This window comes from Danio rerio, chromosome 2, assembly GCF_052040795.2.
Source record: "Danio rerio strain M-AB ecotype USA chromosome 2, GRCz13ab, whole genome shotgun sequence".
NCBI classification, from domain to species: Eukaryota; Metazoa; Chordata; class Actinopteri; order Cypriniformes; family Danionidae; genus Danio; species Danio rerio.
Genome location: NC_141022.1, coordinates 6,692,501 through 6,720,219, shown reverse-complemented (window position 1 = coordinate 6,720,219; position 27,719 = coordinate 6,692,501). Strand labels below are relative to the sequence as shown.

The 27,719-nt window shown below is 35.6% G+C and overlaps 1 protein-coding gene across 2 annotated transcripts in view; it reads right to left on the bottom strand.

Annotated features, from left to right (window-relative positions):
- slc1a7a (solute carrier family 1 member 7a) overlaps positions 1-27,719 on the bottom strand; it is a 53,292-nt gene that overhangs the window by 8,444 nt on the left and 17,129 nt on the right. For both annotated transcript variants that reach the window (NM_001291344.1, NM_001130622.2), the window contains 5 exon segments: positions 1,214-1,447; positions 4,256-4,355; positions 4,439-4,670; positions 7,633-7,675; positions 16,140-16,355. In NM_001291344.1, coding sequence (NP_001278273.1) covers positions 1,214-1,447; positions 4,256-4,355; positions 4,439-4,670; positions 7,633-7,675; positions 16,140-16,355 — 825 coding nt within the window.

The window sequence follows — 27,719 nt, the reverse complement described above, 5'->3', positions numbered from 1 at the left end:
GCAGATCTTATACATACACAAACCACAGACCTTAAATGTTTAATACTACTACTAATAATAGACCCCATTTCCTAAAGTTCACGAGTATTTTAGTGTGTGATTTGCACACTTTTTTTTGCGTGTGATGATTACAGTTTTTCTTGTTTGCTTTGATGCAGCCGTCAACTGAAACTCCACATTTTCAAAACAGTTAACACACAGGCCTAAACAGCGGCACTCATGGTCAAAATTACACATTTTGTTTGCAAAACTCACATACCGTGTCAAATCATTTACAATATGCAACAAAAGCTAGTTTTACCTTCAAACAAAACGACTTGCAAACATGTATATGAGTTCTTTCAATTAATCATTACACAATAGACAACAAAACACAAAATACAGAACTCAGTGTGAATCAGTGCAGCATTACTTGACATTGTAGCCTATTACCAATGCCATTTGTTGTCTTTCTATTTGGGCTGTCAAATTTGCATTTTTGCAAAGAATTGGATGCAGAATAAGAAATGCTTTGATTAAATTTATTTTGAATTCATGAAGTTTTTCAAACTGTGGCTGAAAACTGAAATACTGTAAAAAAACAAAAACAAACAGACAAAAGTAATAAAATACTGTAAATATTAGAGAAAACACATGTAAACCAATATACAGTCAAATCTTTTGGGAGTGAAGGGAAATAGCCACTATTGACCTTCTCCATCCATGCTGTCACAGAACACAGACTTTCCATCATTTCCAATGTTTGCAGACTGATTGCTAAATGAAGATTTGTGTAAAGTAGTGTCAAACCGGTGCTTCAGTGAATTCATACTGATCTTGGTAGTTTCTAATGGTTAGAAATAGATGGTTTCAGTTTGGTCACCATAGCTAAAGCAATGAAGTTTGGACTGCTTGAATGACATCCGTGTTAACTGTTTTGATAAATGGTGGGGAAAATGTGTCAACCCAATGAGAAAGGGTTTACACATCTGCAAGACCTGTCTTTTGCTCTGCTGGGATAATGATAATGAAAATAAAGTGGAACCTAGTTTCTTTAACCAGGTCAAAGCAAACAAGAAAAACTGTAATGTAATGAATTATAGCAAGTGCATGATGCCGAGGGTTTCAACTCTGTTAAAAAAAAACCCATAGTGTTTTCTAGCCTTCAGTTTATGATCTAGTAGGCTCTTGTTCAAAATACGTTTGCCGTTTACTCCATTCAGGTTAATGTTACCTTGATGAAGTAGCTAATGAGATGAGCAGGGCCTGTAAAATCCCTCGGATGTAGACGATGGGGCTTTTTTTGGTGATGAAAAAGTACATGGAAGGCAGGATGAACAAGCCATGAAGCACCAGCCCCATGACCACAGTGATGGCGTAGAAGCCCAGCTTCTTCCCCATGGCTGAAGGGTCGTCCATTTCCAAGATCTTTCCAGCCACCAGAAACACAATCCCAAACGGGAAGTACCTGTGTTACATTAGAAATAAGCAGCATTTTTAGAGAAAGTAGAAAAAGATTCATACTAAGTAGTACTGTGTTTGAAATAACAAATATTTGGAACAACATCATTCAGTCATTAATTGTCCTTCAGCTTATTTCCTTATTTATCAGGGGTCGCCACAGCGGAATGAACCAACAACTATTCAAGCATATGTTTTATGCAGCAGGTGTCGATCCAGCTACAACCCAGTGCAGGAAAAGACAACAACATAAAAGTTTCAGTTAAATAAAACTGAAATAATTTGTTTTATACACTCCCCACCCACTTTATTAACCACACTTGTAACTGTAAGTTTGTAAACGTAAAGTTCTTGTGAACTGGAAGTTGCTGCAGACTTTTATTCCTGTATAATAATGTATCTCCAACTAAAATGGAATATCAAGTAGGTTCCCTGCTGAAAAATCCAGCTTAAACCAGCCTAAGCTGGTTGGCTGGTTTTAGCTGGTTGACCAGGCTGGTTTTAGAGGGGTTTTGGCCACTTCCAGGCTGGTTTCCAGCCTGGTCTTAGCTGGTCAGGCTGGGAGATGACCAGCTAAAACCAGCTTGACCAGCCTAGCCAAGCTGGGAGTCCAGTCAAAACCAGCTAAATCCAGCTTAAACCAGGCTGGTCAAGCTGGTTTTAGCTGGATTTGGCTGGTAATTTTCCATCCTGACCAGCTAAGACCAGGCTGGAAATAGCTGGAAACCAGCCTGGAAATGGCCAAAACCCCTCTAAAACCAGGCTGGTCAACCAGCTAAAACCAGCCAACCAGCCTAGGCTGGCTTAAGCTGGATTTTTTAGCAGGGTTATCAAAGAGGTTTTATTTATTTATTCTTTTAACATTCTTTATTGTATTTTTTACATCAGTACAAATTATAACTTTTACATATGTGTACTTTTTTTCCTTTTAAACACAAAGTTGTAACATCCTGTTACTATTATATGTATAAGAGAACAAAAAAACAGTGAAATGTGGGAGGGAAGAACAAAAAAAACAGAAAGAAGAAAAAAAATTAAATAAATAAAATTAAATAAATAAATAAAATAACTAAATAAGGCGGGATATTTGAAGTGTTTTTACTAGGGGTCGATCACTGCTCTCTTGTTAAAGTATTCAATAAATGGATTCCATATTACATGGAAATTCTTTGTTTTATTTTTTAGGGAAAGTCTTAGCTTCTCAAGTTGCAGACAGGACATGACATCTTTTATTAACGTGGAGGATCTTTTCGTTTCCAATTTAGTAAAATCAATCTACGTGCCAAAAGGGTTATAAATCTAATCACTGTACGTTGATTATTAGAATGAGGTTTTATTTTTGCGCTCTACCTTTCATATTTTACTAGCAGCAAACTAATGGTTGGAGGGGCGTGGCTAAGAATATTTCGCCCAATCCGTCAATCTGACATCATTAGAAAAGGACTGCTTTTCCAAAACGAAAGCAGATAGTCATATATTGATTAAAGTCCATCAAAACAAACAGCTTTATTAACTTTCACAGATTAATTGTTCACCTTAATGCTGTGTTTACACCGTGGCAAGTGCAGGTAAATCTCGATATTTGAGCGTAAATAGATGTGTGAACATTTTAAGTTTACTCACTTCATTCGTGCGTAAAATTCACTTGAAAAAAGACGCGGATTCTCATCATGCACCGGATTTCGCTCTACCTAGTCACTCTAGCTTCGAAGCTAAATGGCTAACTTAGATTTTATTGAGGTAGTAGCTGTGTTTATGTGCATTAGGAAGGCTGAAAAACAGCGTAGATTTGTTCGGTGCCATGTCGCTTTTATAATTAGTACTGTGTCATTTGCGCCACCTCATTCTTGCGTGTAGCGCCGCAGGATGTCTATTTGCGTCTTTGCATTGACTTCACATGTAAATCACCTGCGACTGACGCTTGATCTGTGTCTGGTGTGAACGCAGCATAACACTAACAATGTGTACTAGCAAAATAAACACTGCAAATTTGAATATTATGTGGACGATGACAATCTAATTTAATCTAATTCAAAGTGCAAACATTTAGACGTTATAACACTATGATTGACTAAAAACCTCTGCAGATACTATTTTCTACACTCTCAAAAACAAAGGAACGAGAGCGGTCATTGGGTCGGTGCCTTTACAAAAGGTACACTTTTATAATTTTTTCAAATTTAAAGATGTTTGTGTGCTGCTGTGCATCCCTGTGTGTGTAATAAGAACACCATAACATTAGAGGAGACTCCAAAACCTGAAATGAATGGGTCAGATAAGAGAGACGTCCAAGATATGTACTGTTGGTGTGCCTCCAGAAACAGGTTTGGGAAACACTGATATAGTACCATGACATAGTACACACCATAGTACTCTATGACAGTTCTGGAAGCAGGCGTGACTAATTAGTTAACTAGTTACATTGTAAAAAATTTTAATTTAACCTAACTTTAGATACAATATGGATAGCATAAGGCTGGGTCATTTTTCTTTAGCCCAAAATAAACCCAGTTTTTGGGTTTGTCCATATTTTACCCAAATATGGGTTGAAATCACCTTTAGTTTCTTTAAACGGCATTGCTCTGTGGTTGTTAACCAACGATCTATCCAATCACATGATCTGATTTGTTATACATCACGGAATTTATTTGATTAATGTGTTTCAGGGTAGTATATTAATTGACTATTTATTGTATATTTATTGTATATTAATTATTGTAGTATCGTAAATCACATTTTAAAGTCCATGTGAGACTGTTGGGAATGTATTTCAATATGTTGGTGTAGTTCCAACTGAAAAAAAATGAGTTTTTACCATATAACAATGGCCACGATTTTCAGCACGGCTTCATTCAGACTCTGGCAGAAGTTGACGAGGGCGCTGCCATTTGGTCCCATTCGTCCAAGCATGATCCCTAAATGACAGGAATTTGATTATTTAAAAAAACAATCTGTATGAGCCTGAGCAACTCCAGCCGACGCTGATGCTACAACTCACCCATGGTAGCAGAGAAGATCACGATACCCAAGACATTCATGCCCTCGCTGGTGCCAGGCAGCGTCCGGAAGACCACGTCCGGAGGAGGCGTCAGGTCCAGGGAGAAGTTCTGTATGTCTGTGCCATTGTCGTCCTGGATCCCATAAATGAAGACCCGTTTGGTGGTGGTCTCCAGGATGTCCTGACTGATGGTGGGTTTGGGCTTCATGATAGGGATGCTCCTTGTGCGATACTACAATTCGATTAAGATGAAAAATATAAATCAACTCGCTACAGAATTCTCAGTAAAGCAATGCAACATAAAAATGAAGGTATACAGAGCACATTTAGGGTTAAAAAACACATTACAACTCACTTCTCAGTTAAACAGTCGCGTTTTACCATTTTTGAATCTATTCAGCTGATCTCCAGAGGCCTCATGTATCAACGCTGCGTACGGACAAAAACTTTGCGTACGCCAGGTTTCACGCTCAAAATCGCTCACGTTTGGATTTACTAACAATGAACTGAACGTGGGAATGTGCGCAGCTCCATGCCAGCTTTATGGCTGGCGTACGCACATTTTTTGTGCGTGTCTGTTTTATTTCCATTGGCGACTCCTAGAGGCAGTTGTGTTAAATTCCTCTCTACAAAGTGTCTGAGCCTTGCAATGGCAGCTGTATGAGACGGGTTCATCTAGCAGGTATTTAAGGTTTACATACCATGCAGTTGACCAGCTAAACATTAAAGCACAATTTGCAGCAGTCGCCTGTTTTCCCAATGTAATCTGAGCGATCTACTGCACGCACATTGCTATAAAGACACTATCTGAAGATGAATTTGCATGCGTGAATCAGAAACATTTCCATTCAATAAATGTGCAAATAAAATATGATGCACAGACTTATAATTGATTCCTACTTGTCTTTCTCGTGATAAATAGTTGGCAATATCTGATATGTACCGGGGGAAAAAAGAAGAAAGAGTTCATCAGACGCTGTATTCGAACAGAGTTCATGCTCGAACATGTCAAAACATGTTGACATGCGCCTTACGAGCTGCGCCACTGAGACTGTTACGGATACTGCAACATTTTACACCTATAAATCACACTATTTCTTTTCTAATTCACTCAGTGCGATGTTCAGACCCAACTGTGTTAACCGCATCAGCTAAACTCTCCCACTCTATTTTTTCTTTTGTTGTTAATTCTGGAGAACAAACTTGCAAATAACACTGCTTTTCTCCGGTCTACCTCCGAAAGGAGCACCTACAATTAACATTCTGTTTAAAGTTTCTCTTCTTGCTTGCTTTTGCCTTCGCTTTTTTGTTGGGTTTTGCCAAAGTAGAGTCATTTGCATATTCATACGGGGGAGGAGGCAGGGAGGGGTTTTGTGCTCGTGCATGTTGCGCTCAGTTTCACATTCATTCGGATGTACAAAAGAATATGCGTGAGATTCGGCGTACGCAGTGTTTCATACATCTGAAATTTTTTCTGCGTACGCAATGTTTTAGTATGATTTCCACGCAAGTCTTCGTACATGAGGCCCCAGGTCTGGGGGGAGCACTTTTAGCTTAGCCTCGCATAGATCTTTGAATCGGATTAGACCGTTAGCATCTAGCTCAAAAATGATCAAAGAATTTAGATAATTTTCCTATTTTAAGCTAGGCTCTTCCATAGTTAACTCTTCTTGACTGTTCTGTGAGATGCTAATGGTCACACTTTATTTTGATGGTCCGTTTGTTGAATTTAAGTTAAATTGCATCTCATCCCATAATTAAATAATTAATACCTAATTCTCGTTAGGTTATAAGTAGACCGTTAGGGCGTACTCACACTATGCTATCCGAACTGTGCCCAGATCTGTTTCCCGGATCGTTTGAGAAGTGTGAGTGCTCCGAATCGGGCTCAGGCGCGATTCACTTGACCGGCCCTGGCCCAGTTGGAAGAGGTGTGCCAGAACGCGGTTGCATTTGGGCTTTAGCGCGGTACGGTTGTGTGTGTGATTGCAAAGCGCGCCAGCGCCTGAAACTGAAGACGAGACGTGACTTTTAAGGGACTGTTTCATATGTATTTATTAATCATTCTTACTGTTTAAATAATGTAAACTGTCATAGATTAATAAAGATGCAAACCCCTCACTGCACAACAGCTGCACCTTTAGCAACCCTCCTAATTGCTGCAGCACGAGGACTTTATGTTTGTTTATGAGCGTCAAAAGTGGCAGAAATATTTGACTCTGTCACTGCATATCAAACGACTAAAACAATATAACTAAAGAAATCTCCACTGAGCCTAGCAAAAGCGCTTACTGAACAGCGCTTTATTATTAACGTAAGCATGCTCAGGACCAAATGTAATGTGAGTGCAAGCCGTCGGGGGAGATTGGAGGGGGGACAAGCGTGCTTTGGCTCGGTTTAAGGCAACTGTACATAGTGTGAGTACGCCTTAGATTGGGGTTAGGGTTAGGGTAAGGGTTAGTGTAAGTTAATATGTACTCGGAAAGTTTCTTAGTCAGTTAAATGCCTGTTGAAGGAGCATATCAACAGACAATAAGCAGACAGTCTACTAAACTCAAATAGACCATCAAAGTAAAGTGTCACCAAATGTTATTATATTTATATATATTTATTATTTTAAGATGCTACATATTTACATATAAAGTGCATTTATTGAAGTTTATTAAGTACATTTAGGCACAAAACATGATTAAGTATTTTGACATTTGTATTGAATTCTGTCTGCATTGTATTTGGTATTGAAATCTGTCAAAGATTTAATCTTAATTGATTAAATATAGTGTGTCAGAAAATATCATCAATACTGTAAAAAAGGTTATTTAAAAATAATTAACAGTGTCCCGTAGTTTGTGCTTCATGGGTTTAACATTTTCAAAATAAAAAAGTTAATGGAACAAAAAACAAGGTCCCATAATGCACTTTGTAAGAGAAAATAAACAAAAAACTCCTGTCAATCACAGGATATGGGCAACTGAATAGATTTATTAATAGTGTAAATGTAAAACCACTGACTGATAAGCAGGTTTACAACCTAAATATCCTAAAAATAGCTTTTTTTATGTGTGAATGTGCATATTATAAAAGCACCGTTTTGGAGGCAGATTAAAGATCATTCATATTTTTCAATATGTTTTTTTCCAGTCAAACATTTCAAGCATTGCAGATAAAATATAGAGGAAAACACAAAAACTCACTTGTTGAAATGTTGCTTGAACCAAGTTGGCTGGGAACATGTTGCTAATGGAGGCAAGAAAACATATTTGTATTTAATACACAGATTATTTTCCAACCTGCTGACAATATCAACTTTAACCAGAATTCATTTATATATTGGTACAAGCCAAGCTGGTTTAATATCAGGCAGAGACGTTGCTGGTTGATCTAGTTATGTTAAAGGAAAGCAGACAAATCTATTTACATTTCAGTTAGATAAAATGAATGAAAACATGTTAAATAATATTAACAACAACACCATGTAAATGCAGCAAAATACAAAAGATAAATGCTACACTTAAAGAGATAGTTCACACAAAAATGAAAATTAACTCATCCTTATCTTGTTCCAAGTCTTTATAAGATTCGTTCATTTGTACAAGAGTAATGAAGATATTTCAAAGATTTACATGATCATTTTTGGGTGAACTATCCCTTTAAAAGCAAGTAAACCATAAAGGGTATCAACCCAGGCTCATTCTGAAAACGTTCCCCTATATACATTTCTGGAGAGCGCCAAATATGTCCCAGGAGCTATGTTTTTCTTTTTGCAGTTTTTGCTTTCGCGAATCCACTAGAGGCCGCTGTGTATGCTTTTTCAGATCTTACATTTCTCCCACGAGTGCCACTTACTCCTGCTATTCTCGTGTAAATCCACCATCTCCAGAAATGTATATAGGGATATATTTTCAAAATGAGCCTATGTCGAAGGGTATGGTGTCAAAATGACATTTTGGGTTTCACACACAAGTGGATTGAACATAAAATTAGCTGTCCCAAAAAAAAAAAAAAAAAAAACTCTTGAGAATTGTGTTGATTCCACTTATTTTAAATTAGTTTGAACAAGTAGCAAAAATCTTTTTTTGAGTGTACAGGAATTGTATAATTATAGTTAGCTTCTGTCCCATCACCAGCAAAATGCAGTATATTAGGTCATAGCTAATGTGCACATTGTAACACAAACAAATTTGAAAATAAATTAGTAAATAAACAAGTAAATAAATAAATAAGCAAAAAATAAGAAAATAAATAAATAAGCAAGTAAATAAATAAATAAGTAAATAAATGAGCAAATAAATAAAAAAGAAAATGAGTAAATAAATAAGTAAATTAATAAAAAAGTAAATAAATAAGTAAATAAATTAATTAGTAAATAAATAATTACATAAATAAACAAAAAATAAATAAGCAAATAAATAAAAAGAAAATGAGTAAATAAATAAGTAAATTAATAAAAAAGTAAATACATTAGTAAATAAAGAAATTAGTAAGTAAATAAGTAAATAAATTAGTAAATAGATAAATTAGTAAATACATAAGTAAAAACATAAGTAAATAATTAAATAAAATAGTAAAATAATACGTAAATAAATAAGCAAATAAATAAGTAAATAAATAAAATAGTAAATAAAAAATTATTAAACAAATTAATAAATTAGTAAATAAATAAGTAACTAAATAACTAAGTAAAAAAAGTAAATAAATAAGCAAATAAACAAATAAGTAAATAAATAAAATAGTAAATAAATAAGTAAGTAAATAAATAAGCATTTCCTAGAGATGGGTTGTGGCTGGAAGGGCATCCGCTGCGTAAAAACTTGCTGGAAAAGTTGACGGTTCATTCCGCTGTGGCGACCCCGGATTAATAAAGGGACTAAGCCGACAAGAAAATGAATGAATGAATGAATAAATAAGCAAATTATTAAATAATTAAATAAATAAATAAGCAAGTGAATAAATAAGTAAATAAATAAATATGTAAATAAATAAAATACAAAATAAATAAGTACATAAATATGTAAATAAATAAATAAGCAAGTAAATAAACAAGCAAATAAATAAATAAGTAAATAAATAAATTAGTCAATAAACTACTAAATAAATAAGTAAATGAATAAATTTGTAAAATAAATAAATAAATAAATAAGCAAGTAAATCTCAAGTTCATGATGTACATGTCATGCTACCGAACAAACTGGTAACAGCGGGAAAGCCGTCCTTACAGAGGTAAGTTGTCAACTGGTAAGCGAGATAAGGAATGGCATCTTACCACCCCTTAGTGTTCATTTTAAAGACAACATGCAGCCATACGTACTACTGGCTACATAATTTGCGTGCTCCAGAAATGTATACAGGGGTATATTTTCAGAATGAGCCTATGTCAAAGGGTATGGTGTCAAAATGCCATTTTAGGTTTGCTGTAAAACATTTCGGGTTCCACACACAAGTGGATTGAACATGAAACAAGTTGTCCCAAAAAAGAAAACTCTCAACAATTGTGTTGATTCAGCATATTTTAAATACGTAGCTTGAACAAGTAGCAAAAATCTTTTTTTTAATGTGTTCAGCAGTTATTTCAGCAGTATATTTATAGTTAGCTTCTGTCCCATCACCAGCAAAATGCGGTACATTAGCTCATTGCTAATGTGTGCACATTGTCACACAAACACAGTCCACTAATCCTAATCTGACTGTCTTGTTTTGCTGATAAACAAATGGTCACATTGGCAATCTGACTAGCCTCTTAGTGAAGGGTGCAAACATCACATGCTCATTTGGTACTGCTAATTCTTCCTGTCTTGAGACTTTCATCATGAATCGCACCATTATTAAGCTGAGCTATAAGCTTGTGACGGTATGTAAATAGTTTCCTCCTCTTTCATCACCTCGATCGAAGCCATATGGCCTCAGGCTCAGGTCAGTAATCAGTTTAGGCTCCAGTCTTCACCATACACTCCAATGACATTGGGTCACTCTGTCATGCAGCACTGCAGGCGACAGGTGGGCCAGCGATTCTTTGTTCCTTAGTCCTTAGCCAACCCTAAACTGAGCCATGTCTAAGCTCTCCTGATCCCTCAACATCACGGCCACTCCACTCGAACATCTCCACAGAAAATTAAGCTGAAATAATGTCATTATACTTTTCAATAACAATTTTCAATTTATAGTATGGTGAGAGATACATGAGTATACATGAGGGAAATAAGTAAACCTTAAGGCTGGTTTATACTTCGGCGTCGAGTGATCAGCATAATCCATGGTGCCTGCCTTGTGTGTAGTCGTGCATTTATACAGTACTTCTGCATGTTGTTTGTGTTGCTCTTCTGAAACGCTAGCTGGCAGTAGGTTTTTATGTTCTTCAGTGTCAAGTTTCTTTGGGGGTGTTTTGCTTTGTGTGAATGCTACCTTAATGTACAAATAGCTCCAACTCGCATATTCTGAGGCAGGAGCTGGAGGACGTGCAACAACTTTAATCATAAGGTAAACACAAAACAAAAGTTGCTATCTGGAACTTACTAATGGGACTCGACGCTTGTAAACACTTATTCCATCGGGCTCGCAGCTCTCAGCACCACCCATGCTCATCACAGCTACCAAGCTGACCAATAACAAAGTTTGCAATATGTGCACTTGCAAGGTGTAGTTACATCTTTTTTGAGAGGTGTGCATCAGAGTTGGCGTTAGCGATGGTTAACTGAAACCTGTACAATACTGACTGAGAGCAACTAACTAACTAACTAACTAATAAATAAATAAGTTAATAAATAAATCAGTAAATAAGTAAATGAATAAAAAAGTAAATAAATAAGCAAATAAGTAAATAAATAAATAAGTAAATAAATAGATACATAACTAAATTAATAATTAAGTAAAAAATTTGCAAATAAATAAATAAATAAGTAAATAAGCAAGTAAACAAATAAGTAAATAAATAAATATGTAACTACATAAATAAGTAAATAAATAGATAAATAACTAAGTTAATAATTAAGTAAAAATTTGCAAATAAATAAGTAAGTAAATAAATAAATAGGTAAATGAATAAGCAAGTAAATCAATACATTAGTAGATAAATAAGTAAATGAGTAAATAAATAAGTAAATAAATAATTAAATAAATTAATAAATAAGTAAATAGATAAATATGTAAATACATAGTAAATAAGTATATAAATAATTAAATAAATAAATAAATAAATAAATTAGTAAATATATAAATAAGTAGATAAATGAATAAGTAAATGAATAAGTAAATAAATAAATCAATAAATAAGTAAGTATATGAATAAATAAATAAATAAATAAATAAGTAAATAAATGAATAAGTAAATAAAAAATAAATTATTAAATGACTAAATAAATAAGTAAATAAATTAATAAGTAAATAAAAAAATAAATCAGTAAATGAGTAAATAAATAAATAAGTAAAAAATAAATACATAAATAAATAGGTAAACAAATAAATAAATTATAAATAAATAAATAAATAAATAAATAAATAAGTAAATAAATGAATAAGTAAATAGAAAATAAATTATTAAATGAGTAAACAAATAAAGTAAAGAAATAAACAAATAAGTAAATAAATAAGCAAGTAAATAAATAAACAAGTAAATATATAAGTAAATAAGTACATAAATAAATAAGTAAACAAGTAATTAAATAGGTAGATTAATACACAAAAGAATAAATAAATAATTAAGTAATTAAGTAAGTAATTAAAAAAGTAAGTAAGTAAGCAAGCAAGCAAGCAAATACATAAATAAATAAATAAATAAATAAATAAATAAATAAATAAATAAATAAATAAATAAATACCCACCAACAGTTAAGAATGGAGGTCAATATTTTAAGATCTGGGGCTATTTTCCCATTTCTGACCTGTACAAACTACACATCAACATTAACAGGGGTTGGACAATCAAGATGAAACATTGGCCAAATTAGTGTTGGAGGTTTCATGACTAAATTTGAGCAACTGGTGGCCAATCTTCATTGATTGCACATTCCACCAGTAAGAGCAGAGTGTGAAGGTTTCATTAGCAGAGTAATAGCACCCTTTGCTTAAAGTATTGCTATGCACACAACATTTTGGGTTACATATCAGAGTTCAAAAGAGAACAAATTGTTGGTGCGTGTTTCGCTGGCACATCTATGACCAAGACCGCTAGTCTTTGTAAAGAGTCAAGAGCCACGGTATCCAGAGTAAACCACCAAAAAGTATGAACCACATCCTACAGGAGTTATTATGGATGCAAGAGAAAGCTGTCTGAAAAGGATATCCGGTGCCAACCCGGATTGTATCCAAACAACAAACCACAGCTGCCCAACTAACTCCAGAATTGAATGTGCACCTCATGTCTCCTTACTCCACCGAACTGTTCGTCTGGAGCTCCACGAGGTCAATATACATGGCTGGGCTGCTACAGCCAAACCTTTGGTCACTCGTGCAATGCCAAATGTTAGCTTCAGTGGTGCCCACATTGAAAATTTTGGGCTGTGGACAATGTGAAAGATGTATTGTTCTCTGACGAGTCCTCCTTTACTGACTTCCCTACATCCAGGAGATTTGCATGCCCAGAGTGAAGCATGGGTGTGATCAGTGAAGGTTTAGGCTGCAATATAATGGCAATCCCTAAGCCCAATTCTTGTGCTTGATAGGCAAGTCACTGCCAAGGACTACAGAACCATTCTGGAGGACCATGTACACCCAATGGTTCAAACATTGGCAGTGCCATGTATCAGGACGATAATGCACCAATACACACAGCAAGGCTGGTGACAAAATAGTTTGATGAACATGAAAGTGAAGTTGAACATCTCCCATGGCCTGCACACTCACCAGATGTAAATATTATTAAGCCAATTTGGAGTGTTTTGGAGAAGCGAGTCAGCCCTATACTAAAGATTTTTTTGTGGTCTAAAACCAGGTGTTTCAGTTTCATTGTTCAACCTCTGAATTTTAAATGACGAACTTACCAATTAAATTAATCATGGAACTAACTAACTAACTAACTAACTAACTAACTAACTAACTAACTAACTAACTAACTAACTAAGTAAAATCTGAGGTTGTCCTTCCATTATTTTCCTATTAGGATAACACACCTTTACCAATAGTAAGCATGGAGGTAGGGACATTGAGATCTTATTTTGTCTTTCCATTCTTCACCTATAAAGACTACACACTAACTAACTAATGCTATCTTATTATTTGTTATGGTCAAGTATGGTGGTAGGTATGTCAAAAGAATGTCAAGCTATATCGTCCTTTCCTTTTGAACAACTTACTAACAAGCAAACAAACAACAGTTAAGCATGGTGGAAATAATATACAGATCCAGGACTGCCATTCCTGTTTTGATACAGAGGGACTATACATATATTAGCTAAAAAAAAAAGGTTAGCAGCCCTGCCCCTCGTCAGTGTAAATGAATATTAATAATAAGAAGAAGAATTCCTTACATTATATAGCGCTTTTCTGGGCACTTAAAGCGCTTTACACATAGAGGGGAATCTCCTCATCCACCACAAGTGTGCTGCATCCAACTGGATGACGCGATGGCGCAGGACCGCACACCACACACCAGCTGAGAGCGGAGACAGAGTGATGAAGCCAATTATGATATGGGGATGGTTAGGAGGCCATGATGGACAGAGACCAGGATGCCAGGGTTAAACCCCTACTCTTTTTCAAAGGACATCCTGGGATTTTACTTGACCACAAAGAGTCAGGACCTCGGTTTAAAGTCTCATCCGAAAGACAGCGCTCACTGAGCAGTATAGAGTCCCCCGTCACTATACTGGGGCATTAGGACCCACACAGACCACAGGTTGGGCGCCCCCTGCTGGCCTCACTAACACTACTTCCAGCAGCAACCTAGCTACTCCAGGTACTGACCGGGCTCAGCCCTGCTTGGCTTCAGCAAGTGACCATGTGAAAGTTGCAGAGAGCTAGCTGCCGGCTATTATTATATTATCTGCTTCATTCCAACATCTACATTACCAGATGATGATGAAACTGGAGTGCAAATTTCAGCAAGACATTGATTGCAAACACAGACAAGTGAAAAAAAAAAGGAAAAGAAAAGGAAGCTGTTAGAATGGCCTAGCCAGTCACCTGACCCGAACCCAATAGAAAACTAAAAACCTTTAATACAAAGTATACATTTCAGTAGTTCAGTACTTTCTCCTCGACTCATTATTGCTATTACACTTATTTAGGTTTTCATCTCTTTTTTTTTTATTGTTTGGGCTATTACCAAAATATGCAACCCAGGCTCATTCTGAAAACGTAGTCCCGCGGACATTTCTGGAGACTGAGAATTATGTAGTTGTAGGTACGTATAGCTGCATTTCATTTTTTTAAGCGAATACTATGGGGCGGTATGATACCGTTTCTTTTGGCGCTTACCAGCTGACCGCTTACCTCCGTGTGGAGGGTTTCCCACCACAACCAGTTTGTCCAGTCAGCTCGTCGTGTACGTTGGCAGACTTGAGACGCAGGGAGGAGTTGACCACGACGGCGACCAGTTTCGATTCTAGGAAAGAGCGGTTCCAGAAATCAGGTAAGACAAGGCGGGTCAATCAGTAAAATTGGTTGGGTTTAGAGGAGTAGAGTAGGTCGGTCAATTGGCTGATCGCCCAGTCAATCATTCAGTCGGTCATCAGCAGCCTCTGGTGGGTTTACGCGAGAACAGTGCAGTGTGAATGGCACTCACGAGAGACATTTGAGATGCGAAAAAGCGCACACAGCGGCCTTTCGCAGATTCCCGAAAACAAAAACTGCAAAAATACGTACCTTCCGGGACGTATTTCGCGGTCTCCACAAACGTCCACGGAATTACGTTTTCAGAATGAACCTGGGTTGAAAATCTGGGTCAATTTCATATCGACAGCTCCTTTAGAATACCCGCTGTGGAAATTGATTAGTAACTTTACTTAAAGTGAGTAAACATGTTTTAACTTCGAACTGTTAGGTTGACCCAACTTAATTTTTACTTCTTAAACATATCAATTAACCAAAGCTAGCAAACAAATAGCTAAGCAACTTCAGTAGTCAAGTAGTAGTTTCTGTAGTAGTCAATCTAGCTATCCTGTTAAGTCCTGTTTGACACAGTAACTGTTTCTGACAATTCCTTGACTAATTGTTCCACTGACCGACTGAAATAGTGACACAGTGTCAGTGGGACAAACTCTGTCCTCGTTTACTCAAGTAAACACTAACTGGCTTACCCTGAGCTTTACTCACACGGTTTAACCGGCAGTAAACCTGAGCAGGTGAGAAGGCAGCTGGAACATGTTACATTCTATAAGTGAACACAATGAGAGAGCTACAGGCATATTTCTGGCTCACTGAAGACAATATGTACAATAGATTACAATACACTATACAACACAATAGTAAAATACAACAGTAAAATACAATACAATAGTAAAATACAAGAAAATAGTAAAATAAAATTTCATGGCCCTTTTAATGTGTGTTGTGATGTAACAATAGTCATAAGCGACTCAAGTTTTATCAATTAAAATGAGAAGAGGCTTGGACCCACAACAGTACTTCAAACATCATCACTTCACAAACCAATAGCTGAATGGGTGACACTCAAAAATAACAACAAAAAATAGCCTGGTTTCTTCTACTTAACTGATTGATGGAAAGCAGTTCAATGTCATTTTTTTAATAAACATTAAATCAGGCTTACCGTATGAGGTCCAGAAGGGCATCCGCGGAGCTCATGATGGCCTTCCCGCTGTCCTCAGAGTCCTCCTTCTGCGCAGCTCCACCCGGGTGGATGATGATCACCATGACGATGCCCACCACCACCGCCACAAACGTCGTCCACAGATAGTACGAGATTGTCATGATGCCCAGTCGACTGGAGCACTTGGCGTCGAGTGCTGCCAAACCAGACATCAAACTGGAGAGAAAAAACAACAAGAATTTGCAAAATAAATAAATAAAGGGCAACACTTAATTTGAAACAGGTGTTCATAATGAATCCAAGATGAGCGCTGAGCATGGCTGCCATGTTGCGAGCTCCCGGCTCTTAACACACCCCACACAAACTCTTCCATACCCCTCACTGCACACCATCAATATGTAGCATGTACTGCACTTTAACCAACTCATACTTAAAATACTGCCTACAACTAAGTGTACACCTGTTGATTGTACATATCGCTGTCAACACTGCCAATTTCACATTGTCCTGTTTTAAGTATGTTTTTGTACGATGTAGTATTTGCACTGTCTGCCCTACTGAAAAAAAAACAGCTTAAACTAGCCTAGGCTGGTTGGCTGGTTTTAGCTGGTCAACCAGGCTGGTTTTAGAGGGGTTTCCAGCCATTTCCAGCCTGGTCTTTGCTGGTCAGGCTGGGAGATGACCAGCTAAAACCAGCTTGACTAGCCTAGCCAGGCTGGGAGCCCAGCCAAAACCAACTATGTCCAGCTTAAACCAGGCTGGTCAAGCTGGTTTTAACTGGATTTAGCTGGTCATTTTCCAGCCTGACTAGCTAAGACCAGGCTGGAAATGGCTGAAAACCAGCCTGGAAATGGCCAAAACCCCTCTGATTTTTCAGCAGGGTGTATTTGCACTTATTTGTATTTTGCACTGTCTGGAGCCACCACCTAAGTTTTTCACTCATTATAGCACACGTGCTGCTGCTGATGTGACGATAAAAGTGATTTGATTTGATAAAGTGTCACAACACCTTTATGATATAGACTTTTTTCTCATTTCCAGGTTCCATTTCAGTAGCGGAAGTCGCCTTAGTTGGGAAGCACAGTGAATGAGAGAGTACAACAGATAAGTTCTTATTTGCTTAAATAATAAAAGGAAAACTCCACGATGGGGTTGTAAAGACTTTCAGAAAAAGGAAACAAATTGTGTGAGACTGATGACGGAAGTCAGATTGGAGAACAACGTCAAATTTGCTGTCCTGCCCCATAAACAGAGCATTAGAAATGCCTCGCACAAGCCTTAATTCGTTATTTGAACTTTGAAGCAAAGATGATGTAATACATACAGAAATACATATAAATGTTCATACGTTAAAAAACAAATCTAAATATTAAAAACTTTAAGGATTTAAGATGCTGATGACTGTTAAACGCGTCATAACTGTCTTGTGAAAAGGCTCCATTACATTATACACTCACCTGCCACTTTATTAGGTGCACCTGTCCAACTGCTCGTTAACGCAAGTTACTAATCAGCCAATCAAACGGCAGCAACTCATTGCATTTAGGCATGTGGACATGGTCAAGATGATCTGCTGCAGTTCAAACCGAGCATCAGAATGGAAGATGGGAACGGTGATTTAAGTGACTTTGAACGTGGCATGGTTGTTGGTGTTGGTTCCAGCTGATAGAAGAGCAACAGTAACTCAAATAACCACTCGTAACAACCGAGGTATGCAGAAGAGCATCTCTGAATGCACAACACTTCCAACACAAAACACATCTTTGAGATGCGGTGGAACGGGAGATTCACATCATGAATGTGCAGCCGACAAATCTGCAGCAACTGCGTGATGCTGTCATGTCAATATGGACCAAAATCTCTTGGGAATATTTCCAGCACCTTGTTGAATCTCTGCCACAAAGTATTAAGGCAGTTCTGAAGGCAAAAAGGGGTCCAACCTGGTACTAGTGAGGTGTACCTAATAAAGTGGCCGATGAGTGTATATTGGATTAGTCTATTGGCATACATTTTTTTTATCCTATTTAAGAGTTGACTCTTCTGTAGTTACAGATTAATAGAGTACTAAGACCAATGCAAAATGAAAATCTTTTTAGGTCTATGCTGCTAGAAATTATACTCTCGTTATGGCATAATAATCAAGAAACTCTGCTGCCATAACTTTTCATTTTCTGCCGGTGTTCTGCCGATTTGTCCTACCTTGTCAGATCGTCCTACCTCCCATTCAAAAAGTAGGTAGCATATTTTGATGACGCAATGATACCTATGATGCAATACCCATCAGATTTTGCTACTAGTGTAAATTTTAATGTGAAGTAGTGCGATATAAAGCAGTAATATCACTCTAACGTACCTAATCATCCCTAACCCTAACCCCAGAACCATTCAAATACAGTGTTACTAGCACAATCTGATGGGTAGGATAAAATGTCAGCACACTTGTTTTAAAATATGATGTATCTACAGCTTTAAATAGGAACATTTTTTTAACTTGTGAAAAAGATGCTAATGGTCTAATCCAATCCAATGATTAATGCTAAGCTAAGCCAAAAATTACTCTCACCAAACCCAGAGAGCGACTGAACAGATTAAAAAATGGTCAAACGCAATAGTATCACCCTAATAAACTTGTAAAATAGTATATCTCCCCCCAAAAGAGTGGTGTGTTCCTTCAGAAATGCTTTATCATTGACAGAGAGCTTTTCAGCTATTTAAAAAAGTAAAAGGGGGACGGTGAAACATTGCTATGGGTTCTCCTTCTATTTATCACATTATTCATTGATTTTCCTTCGGCTTAGTCTCTTTATTTATCAGAGGTTGCCACAGCGGAATGACCCACCAACTTATCCAGCATATGTTTTACACAGCAGATGCCCTTCCAGCCGCAACCCAGTACACCAATACACTCTCATTTCCACACATACACTACAGCCAATATTAGTTTATTCAATTCACCTATAACACATGTCTTTGGACTATGTGGGAAACCGGAGCACCCGGAGGAAACCCACGCCAACACCGGGAGAACATGCAAACTCCACACAGAAATGCCAACTGACTGAACCGGGACTCGAACCAGCGACCTTCTAGCTGTGAGGCGACAGTGCTAACCACTGAGCCACCGTGGTGCCTTCATCATAATAATAGCATAATAATAATTTCTATTACTGTGTTGAAATACTGATAGTGGTATACACAGATTGATAGATAATGATGCCACTTTTTTTTTGTATGTAACCCTCGATACACAAATGTATTATAAGCTGTTAATCAGTGGACCAGATGCTCAGAAGTCTAAATTCCTCCAAAGAGAGAGAAGATACAACAACAGTGAAGGACTCGGACACAGAGGTAAGAATAATAAAAGATTGTATTGTAAAATGTTCACAGAAATATAAAAAAAATAAAATAAAATAAATAAATAAAACAAATTCTAGGATTTTTTTTCACACTTATCTAATGACCTCAATCTTATTTACACTCTCTAATAACACTTCTCTTTCTTCACAGGGTTTTATGGCTGTATCACTAATAAGGTAAGTTATATATTATGTTATTTTTCTGTTTTTTTTTTAATATTAATATTATATTTTGGTTACTATTATAAACAATAATATAATACTAATATACTAATAACAATACTATATTAAAGGTTTATAAGTGTAAGTTAATAATACAATATTAAAATTGTTTTATTATTCAACATTTAATCAAGATTCACCTTCTTAAACCAAATAACTTCTCTCTATAAAGCTTCAAAAACTGCAACGAATGAACACTCTAATGAAACAATGTACAAATGAAATTAAAATGAAAATAAAACATTCACTTAAAACATTTCAAAATGTCCTAAAAGTCCAGTACAGCTGATGAACATTCAAAAAGATACTTTTGCAAAACAACTAGGTTGCAAATTCAGTTCCAGAGATCCAGGATGTTGCACTTGTGAGTGTGTTGTAAATTTACGCTCCTACCATGACGCTGAATAGGTTTTACTTTGTATCTTTCCAACAGGTGTATCCAAAGAATCCACTTAATGGGAGGCTCGCCAGTCCAACTCCACAATTAGACACGCATCGATGGAAGTTGAGACAGTCCAAATCCAGAAAAGAGTTCACACTTCAATTAATTCGAATCCAGAGCAGATCACATTCAGCAAGTGACGTCAATAGAACATCTCACCGATGAAAAACCAGAAGAAGATGCACAAAAAAAAAAAAACAAAGGAAAAAAAAATACAATAGAACTTCATATAACAGCTGGTGAAATTGTGTCTAATGTAAAATATATTCGATTCTCAAGTTCTCTTAAAAATACAGGAAAGCATCTCATGGTGGTGTATACATGAAATTTCGCATTTAAATTTTACATTTAAGCATCAAGCAGACACTTGTTTTACCGAAACTACCAACAACTCTGAGGATAATGGCAGCGGTCAAACCAACAAAAGAGCAATAAGACCAAAAAACTGCACAGCCCTGAAAAAACGACACAAGTCAATACACACAGCAATATATATATATATATATATATATATATATATATATATATATATATATATATATATATATATATATTCATACAACAGTTCTGTCTGGTTTTCAAATCTGATTGGCTGATAGCCGTGCAATATTCTGCAATATCAGAACTCCTACAGCCTCTTTACCCTTTGTGTATTACTCCGCCCACATACAGCCAGCAAAAAGCAGACACTACAGATGTAAAGTTTAAAAGATGCTTGCTCAACTGTTTAACTGTCAGCTTATGATTTGAATCCGGAAGAAAGTAGTTCCTCATACAAGAGGGTTTTTGAGACTCTCCATGTCTTATTTTGTTTTTATATACACAATTATGCCCTTAAACTGTTGTATTACACAATATTACACTCGTAGCAGTGTGATATGGCTGTATATAGGCACTGGTGGGGGCACTAAGGCACCCGGCCTGCGGCCTCGTGCCAACGCACACCTCCCACCAGTGCCGATATCCAGCCATATCGCACTGCTACTCGTGTGATATTGCTCATATATATATATATATATATATATATATATATATATATATATATATATATATATATATATATATATATATATATTGTTGCGCTGGCAGGTGTGTTTGTCTGTGTGTGTGTGTCTTTCTCTCTCTCTCTACCTCTCTTTCCACCTGCAGGCCCCGCCCTAGCTACGTGCCCTGGGATTAGAGGAGGTTACCCAGGGCATCATTTAAAAAGGGAACAACGGGCATAGGGCGGGAGAGCATGTTTTGTTGGCGTGTTGTTTTGAGTTGAGGTGATAAAGTTATTCCTGTTGCTAAGATGTTATCGTTGATTGTGTTTCCAGTGTTGTTGTATAAGTTTTGACTGTGTTGTATACCCATCTGTGTTTTCCCCTCCTATTATTTTGTTTTTGGTTTGTTTGTTTGTTTGTTGGTTGGTTGTTAATATTGTAAATATATTGTATATGGTAAGAGGCAGTAGGGGTGGACGGCACACTTTTCTTTTTGTAAATGTTTTCACCTGTTTTTGTTCTCAGTTAGGGAGGTAGCTGTAGATTTTGTATTTTTATTTCCTAATTTTATTAGGTGTAGTTAGTTTCATTTGGGTGTTTAGTTTTTCTGTGGGTTCACTCTGAGGTAGTTGGCTTCAAGTTTTTTTTTTTTTTTTGGTGATAATAAAAGAAAAAGACAAAAAAAAAATACAAATAAAGAGACCCTATACACAAAAGGGTCATTAAAGTGAATTTTATTTGGCGGGTGTTCTGTTATGTTGCGGCCTTGACCCTAGACCAGGGTCATAACAATATATACAGTTGAAGTCAGAATTATTAGCCCCTTTGAATGTTTTTTCTCTTTTAAATATTTCCCATATGATGTTTAACAGAGCAAGGAAATTTTCACAGTATGTCTGATAATATTTTTTCTTCTGGAGAAAGTTTTTAATTTTTAAACACCATTTTAAGGACAAAATTTTAAGCCCCTTTAAGCTATTTTTTCCGGATAGTCTACAGAACAAACCATCACAACCTAGTTAAGCCTTTGAATGTCACTTTAAGCTGTACAGAAGCGTCTTGAAAAACATTTAGTCAAATATTATGTACTGTCATCAGGGCAAAGATAAAATAAATCAGTTATTAGAGATAAGTTATTAAAACTATTATGTTTAGAAATGTGTTGAAAAATTCTTCTCTCCGCTAAACAGAAATTGGGGAGAAAATAAACAGGGGGTCTAATAATTTTGACTTCAACTGTGTATATATAAATACTTATTAGGAAATATTTTTCATTACGTTTGACCTGAAATCTTTCACTTTTAAAAAGTGTTTTATATTTCATTAATATTTGTTTTTATATTTCTACATTCTTAATCAAACATTTGCCTGAAATTCTAAATATTAAGTTATATATAAAAAATAATATATTTAAATAAAAAAAATAAATAAAGCTTCATCAGTTAGCTTTGAATTGATACTACACTGAACAAAATGTTCAGAAATTATTCCTTGGATTTACTCAATTTTTTTTTTTACGTTAAGTGGCTGTAAACTATTTATTTGGGCTGAATTTAAACAAACAAATTAGGAATATAGAATTTAATTTAATTTATTTTTTTTGTTTAAATTCAACACAAATAAATTGTTTGCAACAGTTTTGCAGAAGTTTTTTTTAGTGTAGTCATTTATTTATCTTCATTTTGTTTGGTTTTTAAAAACATCCTTGAAGGTACAGCGTGTTTGGGAATGACGTAGAATAAATGTATAACCCAATCAAGCAATATTTACCTTGATTTTTCTTCATGTGTTTGTTGATGAAAATGTAAATTTCCTCCATCTTGAACATGTTCTCAGATGCCACTATTCATGTTCATAGAAACCACCTAAATAATCTTTCACGCAAACTTTTTAAAGCGACATTACAGTGTTGTGGTGGAAATGACACTAATACTGTGTGACAGCTGTATTTTGCATGAAAAATAATATTGATAATAGTCTCACATTAATAACTATAAAATATTTAACTTATTTCACTAGTGCTTAATTAAGAATAAAGTTTAAAACTTTGGGTGTGCGACAAGGCAAAAACTGTGATTTTGACACTTAAAAGGAGGTTGAAATAAAATAAAAAAATATATATATATATATAATAGAAAGCTAGTAAATTTTTTTAAAGTTTTTTATTAGTCTGACAAATAAAGAAAAAATGTAACAAAACTATATATATTTTTGGATGTATATATGTATATATATATATATTTGTATATGTATATATATATATTTTTGGATGTATATATATATATATATTTAAGAAATATAAATAAATACAAATTTATTATATATATATATATATATACACGTTTAAATCAGGGCGTCACGGTGGTGCAGTGGGTAGCACAATCACCACACAGCAAGAAGGTCACTGGTTCGAGCCTAGGCTGGGTCAATTGGCATTTCTTTGTGGAGTTTGCATGTTTTCCCTGTGTTGGCGTAGGTTTCCTCCGGGTGCTCTGGTTTCCCCCACAAGTCCAAAAACATGTGGTACAGGTGAATTGGGTGGGCTAAATTGTCCATAGTGTATGTGTGTGAAAGAGTGTGTTTTCATGTTTCCCAGTTTTGGGTTGCAGCTGGAAGGGCATCCACTGCATAAAACATATGCTGGATAAGTTGGCGGTTCAATCCGCTGTGGCGACCCCTGATTAATAGAGGGACTAAGCTGCAAAGAAAATGAATGAATAAAACTATTGAAATATCTATTTATTGGTCTAACTATTAAATTTGATATCTATTAAATATATGTATTGGTCCATTATTTGTTCATTTAAATTAAATACATTATAATGCTTCAATTATTTCATTGATCATTTGATTCTTCATTTTATTTTTAACCAGGAATCTTAGTCCTCCATTGAAAATTAGTGATAATAAACATTAGTTCTGTTTACTGAATGTAAATGCAGAGAATATTTTAAATATTTCATAGCAGTATCATACGCTTGATGTGTTGGTTTTATGTTCGAGCTGCACGCATTCAAGTCAGCTGTGTGTGTATGTGTTCATGTGTGTTAAGCCCTTTGCTGTCTGACCTGCATGTGTTTCTGCTACAGACGGTCAGCGGGACTTCAGACCATCTGGAGCTTTCTGAAGCACCTCTGCTTGACAAGAGCATTAGCCTAATCCTGCCTGGAGATGGGAAAGTCCAGATAAAGGCTAAGTGCCCGGCCCTTCAACCCACTCAGGTCACATCGGTGCCGTTTTTCTCAGGTTCGACAACGTAAACTACACCGTCATACTGTATGCAACAAAACAATCCCACAATCCCACAAAACAATCCCACACTCAAATAATGATGTTTACTGTTTGTTTAAACTACTTATATAAAATAAACTGGAAATAAAAACAATACTTGAAGTTTTTTGGGGACAACCTAATTGTTTTATGTTCAATCCACCTAAATTGAAAAAAAGCTAAGTTAATTAATTCCTTCATGTTTTTTCCATGTTTTTTTTTTCAATTGTATATAAAAATGACAGCTTCAAGATGCCTCTTGGAGGATAAAGTTGAATTCATCATTCAGGTGTGATTTTTTCCTCTTTGATGTTTCTGTGGGTCTCATCTATAAAATCTTGCCTTTAGTTCTTATTTTCTATCGGGTTCAGGTCAGGAGATTGGCTAGGCCATTCCAGCAGCTTTATTTTCTTTTCTGAAACCAATCAAGGGTTTCCTTGTCTGTGTTTGGGCTCATTGTCTAGCTGAACAGTCCAACATGGTTTCATCTTCATCATCTGGTTTCAGCTGCTTTCTTGCCTTTCCATGCTTTTTTGCAGCCCTCCTTCCATCATGTGTTCGATAACTTGTCCCTGTCATTTTATTTGATTACACATAACTTGATTTCTAAATTAAGTTGTTTTGTTTTGTGGGACAACCTAATTGTTTTATGTTCAATCCACTTAAATAAAAAAATGAACATGTTAACCTAATTCCTTAATGTTTTTAATTATTTTTTATTTTTTATTATGACAAATATTAAAATGACAGCTTCAATAGAGTTGAATTCATTGTTCAGGTGTGATATTTTTCCCCTTGATGTTTCTGTGGGTCTCGTCTATAAACTCTCATCTTTAGTTCTTACTTTCTATCGGGTTCAGGTCAGGAGATTGGCTAGGCCATTCCAGCAGCTTTATTTTCTTTTCTAAAACCAATCAAGGGTTTCCTTGTCTGTGTTTGGTCTAATTGTCTAGCTGAATTGTCCACCATGATTTCATCTTCATCATCTGGTTTCAGCTACTTTCTTGCCTTTCCATGCTTTTTTGCAGCCCTCCTTCCATCATGTGTTCGATAATTTGTCCCTATGTCATTTCATTTGATTCCACATAACCTAATTTCTAAATTAAGTAGTTTTGTTTTGTGGGACAACCTAATTATTTTATGTTCAATCCACTTAAATAAAAAAAATGAATAAGTTAACCTAATTCCCTAATGTTTTCTCTCTTTTTTTGTGTAATTATGACAAATATAAAAATGACAGCTTCAAAAGAGTTGAATTCATCGTTTAGGTGTGATATTTTTCCCCTTGATGTTTCTGTGGGTCTCGTCTATAAACTCTCCTCTTTAGTTCTTATTTTCTATCGGGTTCAGGTCAGAAGATTGGCTAGGCCATTCCAGCAGCTTTATTTTCTTTTCTGAAACCAATCAAGGGTTTCCTTGTCTGTGTTAAGGCTCATTGTCTTGCTGAATTGCGCACCATGGTTTCATCCTCATCATCTGGTTTCAGCTACTTTCTGGCCTTTCTATGCTTTTTTGCAGCCCTCCTTCCTTCATGTGTTCGATAATTTGTCCCTGTGTCATTTTATTCCACATAACTTAATTTCTAAACTAATTAGTTTTGTTTTGGGGGACAACCTAATTGTTTTATGTTCAATCCACATAAATTTGTAAAAACTAATGAATTACTTCAATTCATCCATGTTGTCTCAACACAACTGATTGTGTGGAACAAAGAAAGTTTTCAGGTTTGAGCTATATTTTAGTTCATTTCTTGTTCTTAATTGTATTTTTTTAATTGTGTATGAAAACGACAGCTTCAAGATGCTTCATGGAGAAGGGAATAAAATTCATCGTTCAGGTGTGATGTTTCTATGGGTCTCATCTACAAACTATCACCTTTAGTTCTTATTCTCTATTGAGTTCAGATCAGGAGATTGGCTAGGCCATTCCAGCAGCTTTATTTTCTTTTCTGAAACCAATCAAGAATTGTCTACCTTGTTTTATCTTCATCATCTGTTAAAGTAGATGATGGACTGGAGCAGATAATGCTCATTTATACTGATGAGGGGCAGGTGCTGCTGAATAACTACTGAGAGATTTCAGCTGCTGTCTGGGCTTTCCATGCCGTTTTACACTCTACCTTCCTTCATGTGTTCGATACATTTGCCCTTTGTTTTTGTTTTTTTGTATGTATGGATTACTATGGATCAGATATGGACATTTGATGAAAATTTCAAGTCAACAGCTCCTTTAAAAACATTTTCTGGGGCAAATGGTGACACGTTCAATACTTATTTGTACCCGCTGTATATACAGTCCTGCAGTTAATTCAAAATTCTATATCATTTTCTTAAACCCAAGTTTTTTCATACTTTTGTTTAACATAACATAAAGGAAATTGAGGAATGTTGGAATCCAGTGTTTGACATTTTTTCATCTCAGCTGTAAGGACCATATATCTGCCATCATTTGAGAAGATAAAAAAGGACATGCCTTAATCTTGCAATTTTTTTCCATATAGATGCAATCATTGCACTATGACATCAGCAGCACCGAGCATGAAAAATGAAAAGATGTCTTAAAAGCAGACTTTTTAAACATGTGAGAGGATTATCTGCATCTAGTCTATGTATTAAAATGTAAAGTCAGAATGACAGGAAATGGAGATTTGGACTTGATTTGGGCTCAGGAAGTGCTATGCTGTCAGATGACATCTATCATATAGACCAGTAAGCTGTATCAAATGCCATATTTAACACAGTGAAATACAATATAATTAAATGAATACATCTATTTGTATTTTTAAATTGCACACCTATAATGCTTATACATATGTATATATGTACTCAATCATATTCAATAAGGTAATTTTGTAATTCGCGGTCAGTTTTCACTGAAAGAAGTTGTTTAAATACAGACCTACTCGAACGCATATATATATATATACATATATATATATATATATATATATATATATATATATATAGTACAGCCCCTTTAAATCCACTAACAATCATTACAATATATATTAAAAAATTATGAATCAGCTCTGTTCACAAGTATACCCTTACAAAATAAATAAATAACAGAAACAGAAATTAACCATGGCTTTTCTACACAACGTTGTATTTGTTGTAAATCTGTGGTTATACAAATGGTAAACATTACATCAAAAAATCAAACAAAACATGGCTACGCACATTTTTTAAATAATGAAACAAACCATGGTTAATTTTCACAATTCCACATCTTGAGGTCAAAACTAATATATACTGTATAACTGTATATGTATACTCACTGGCCATTTTATTAGGTACAGCTT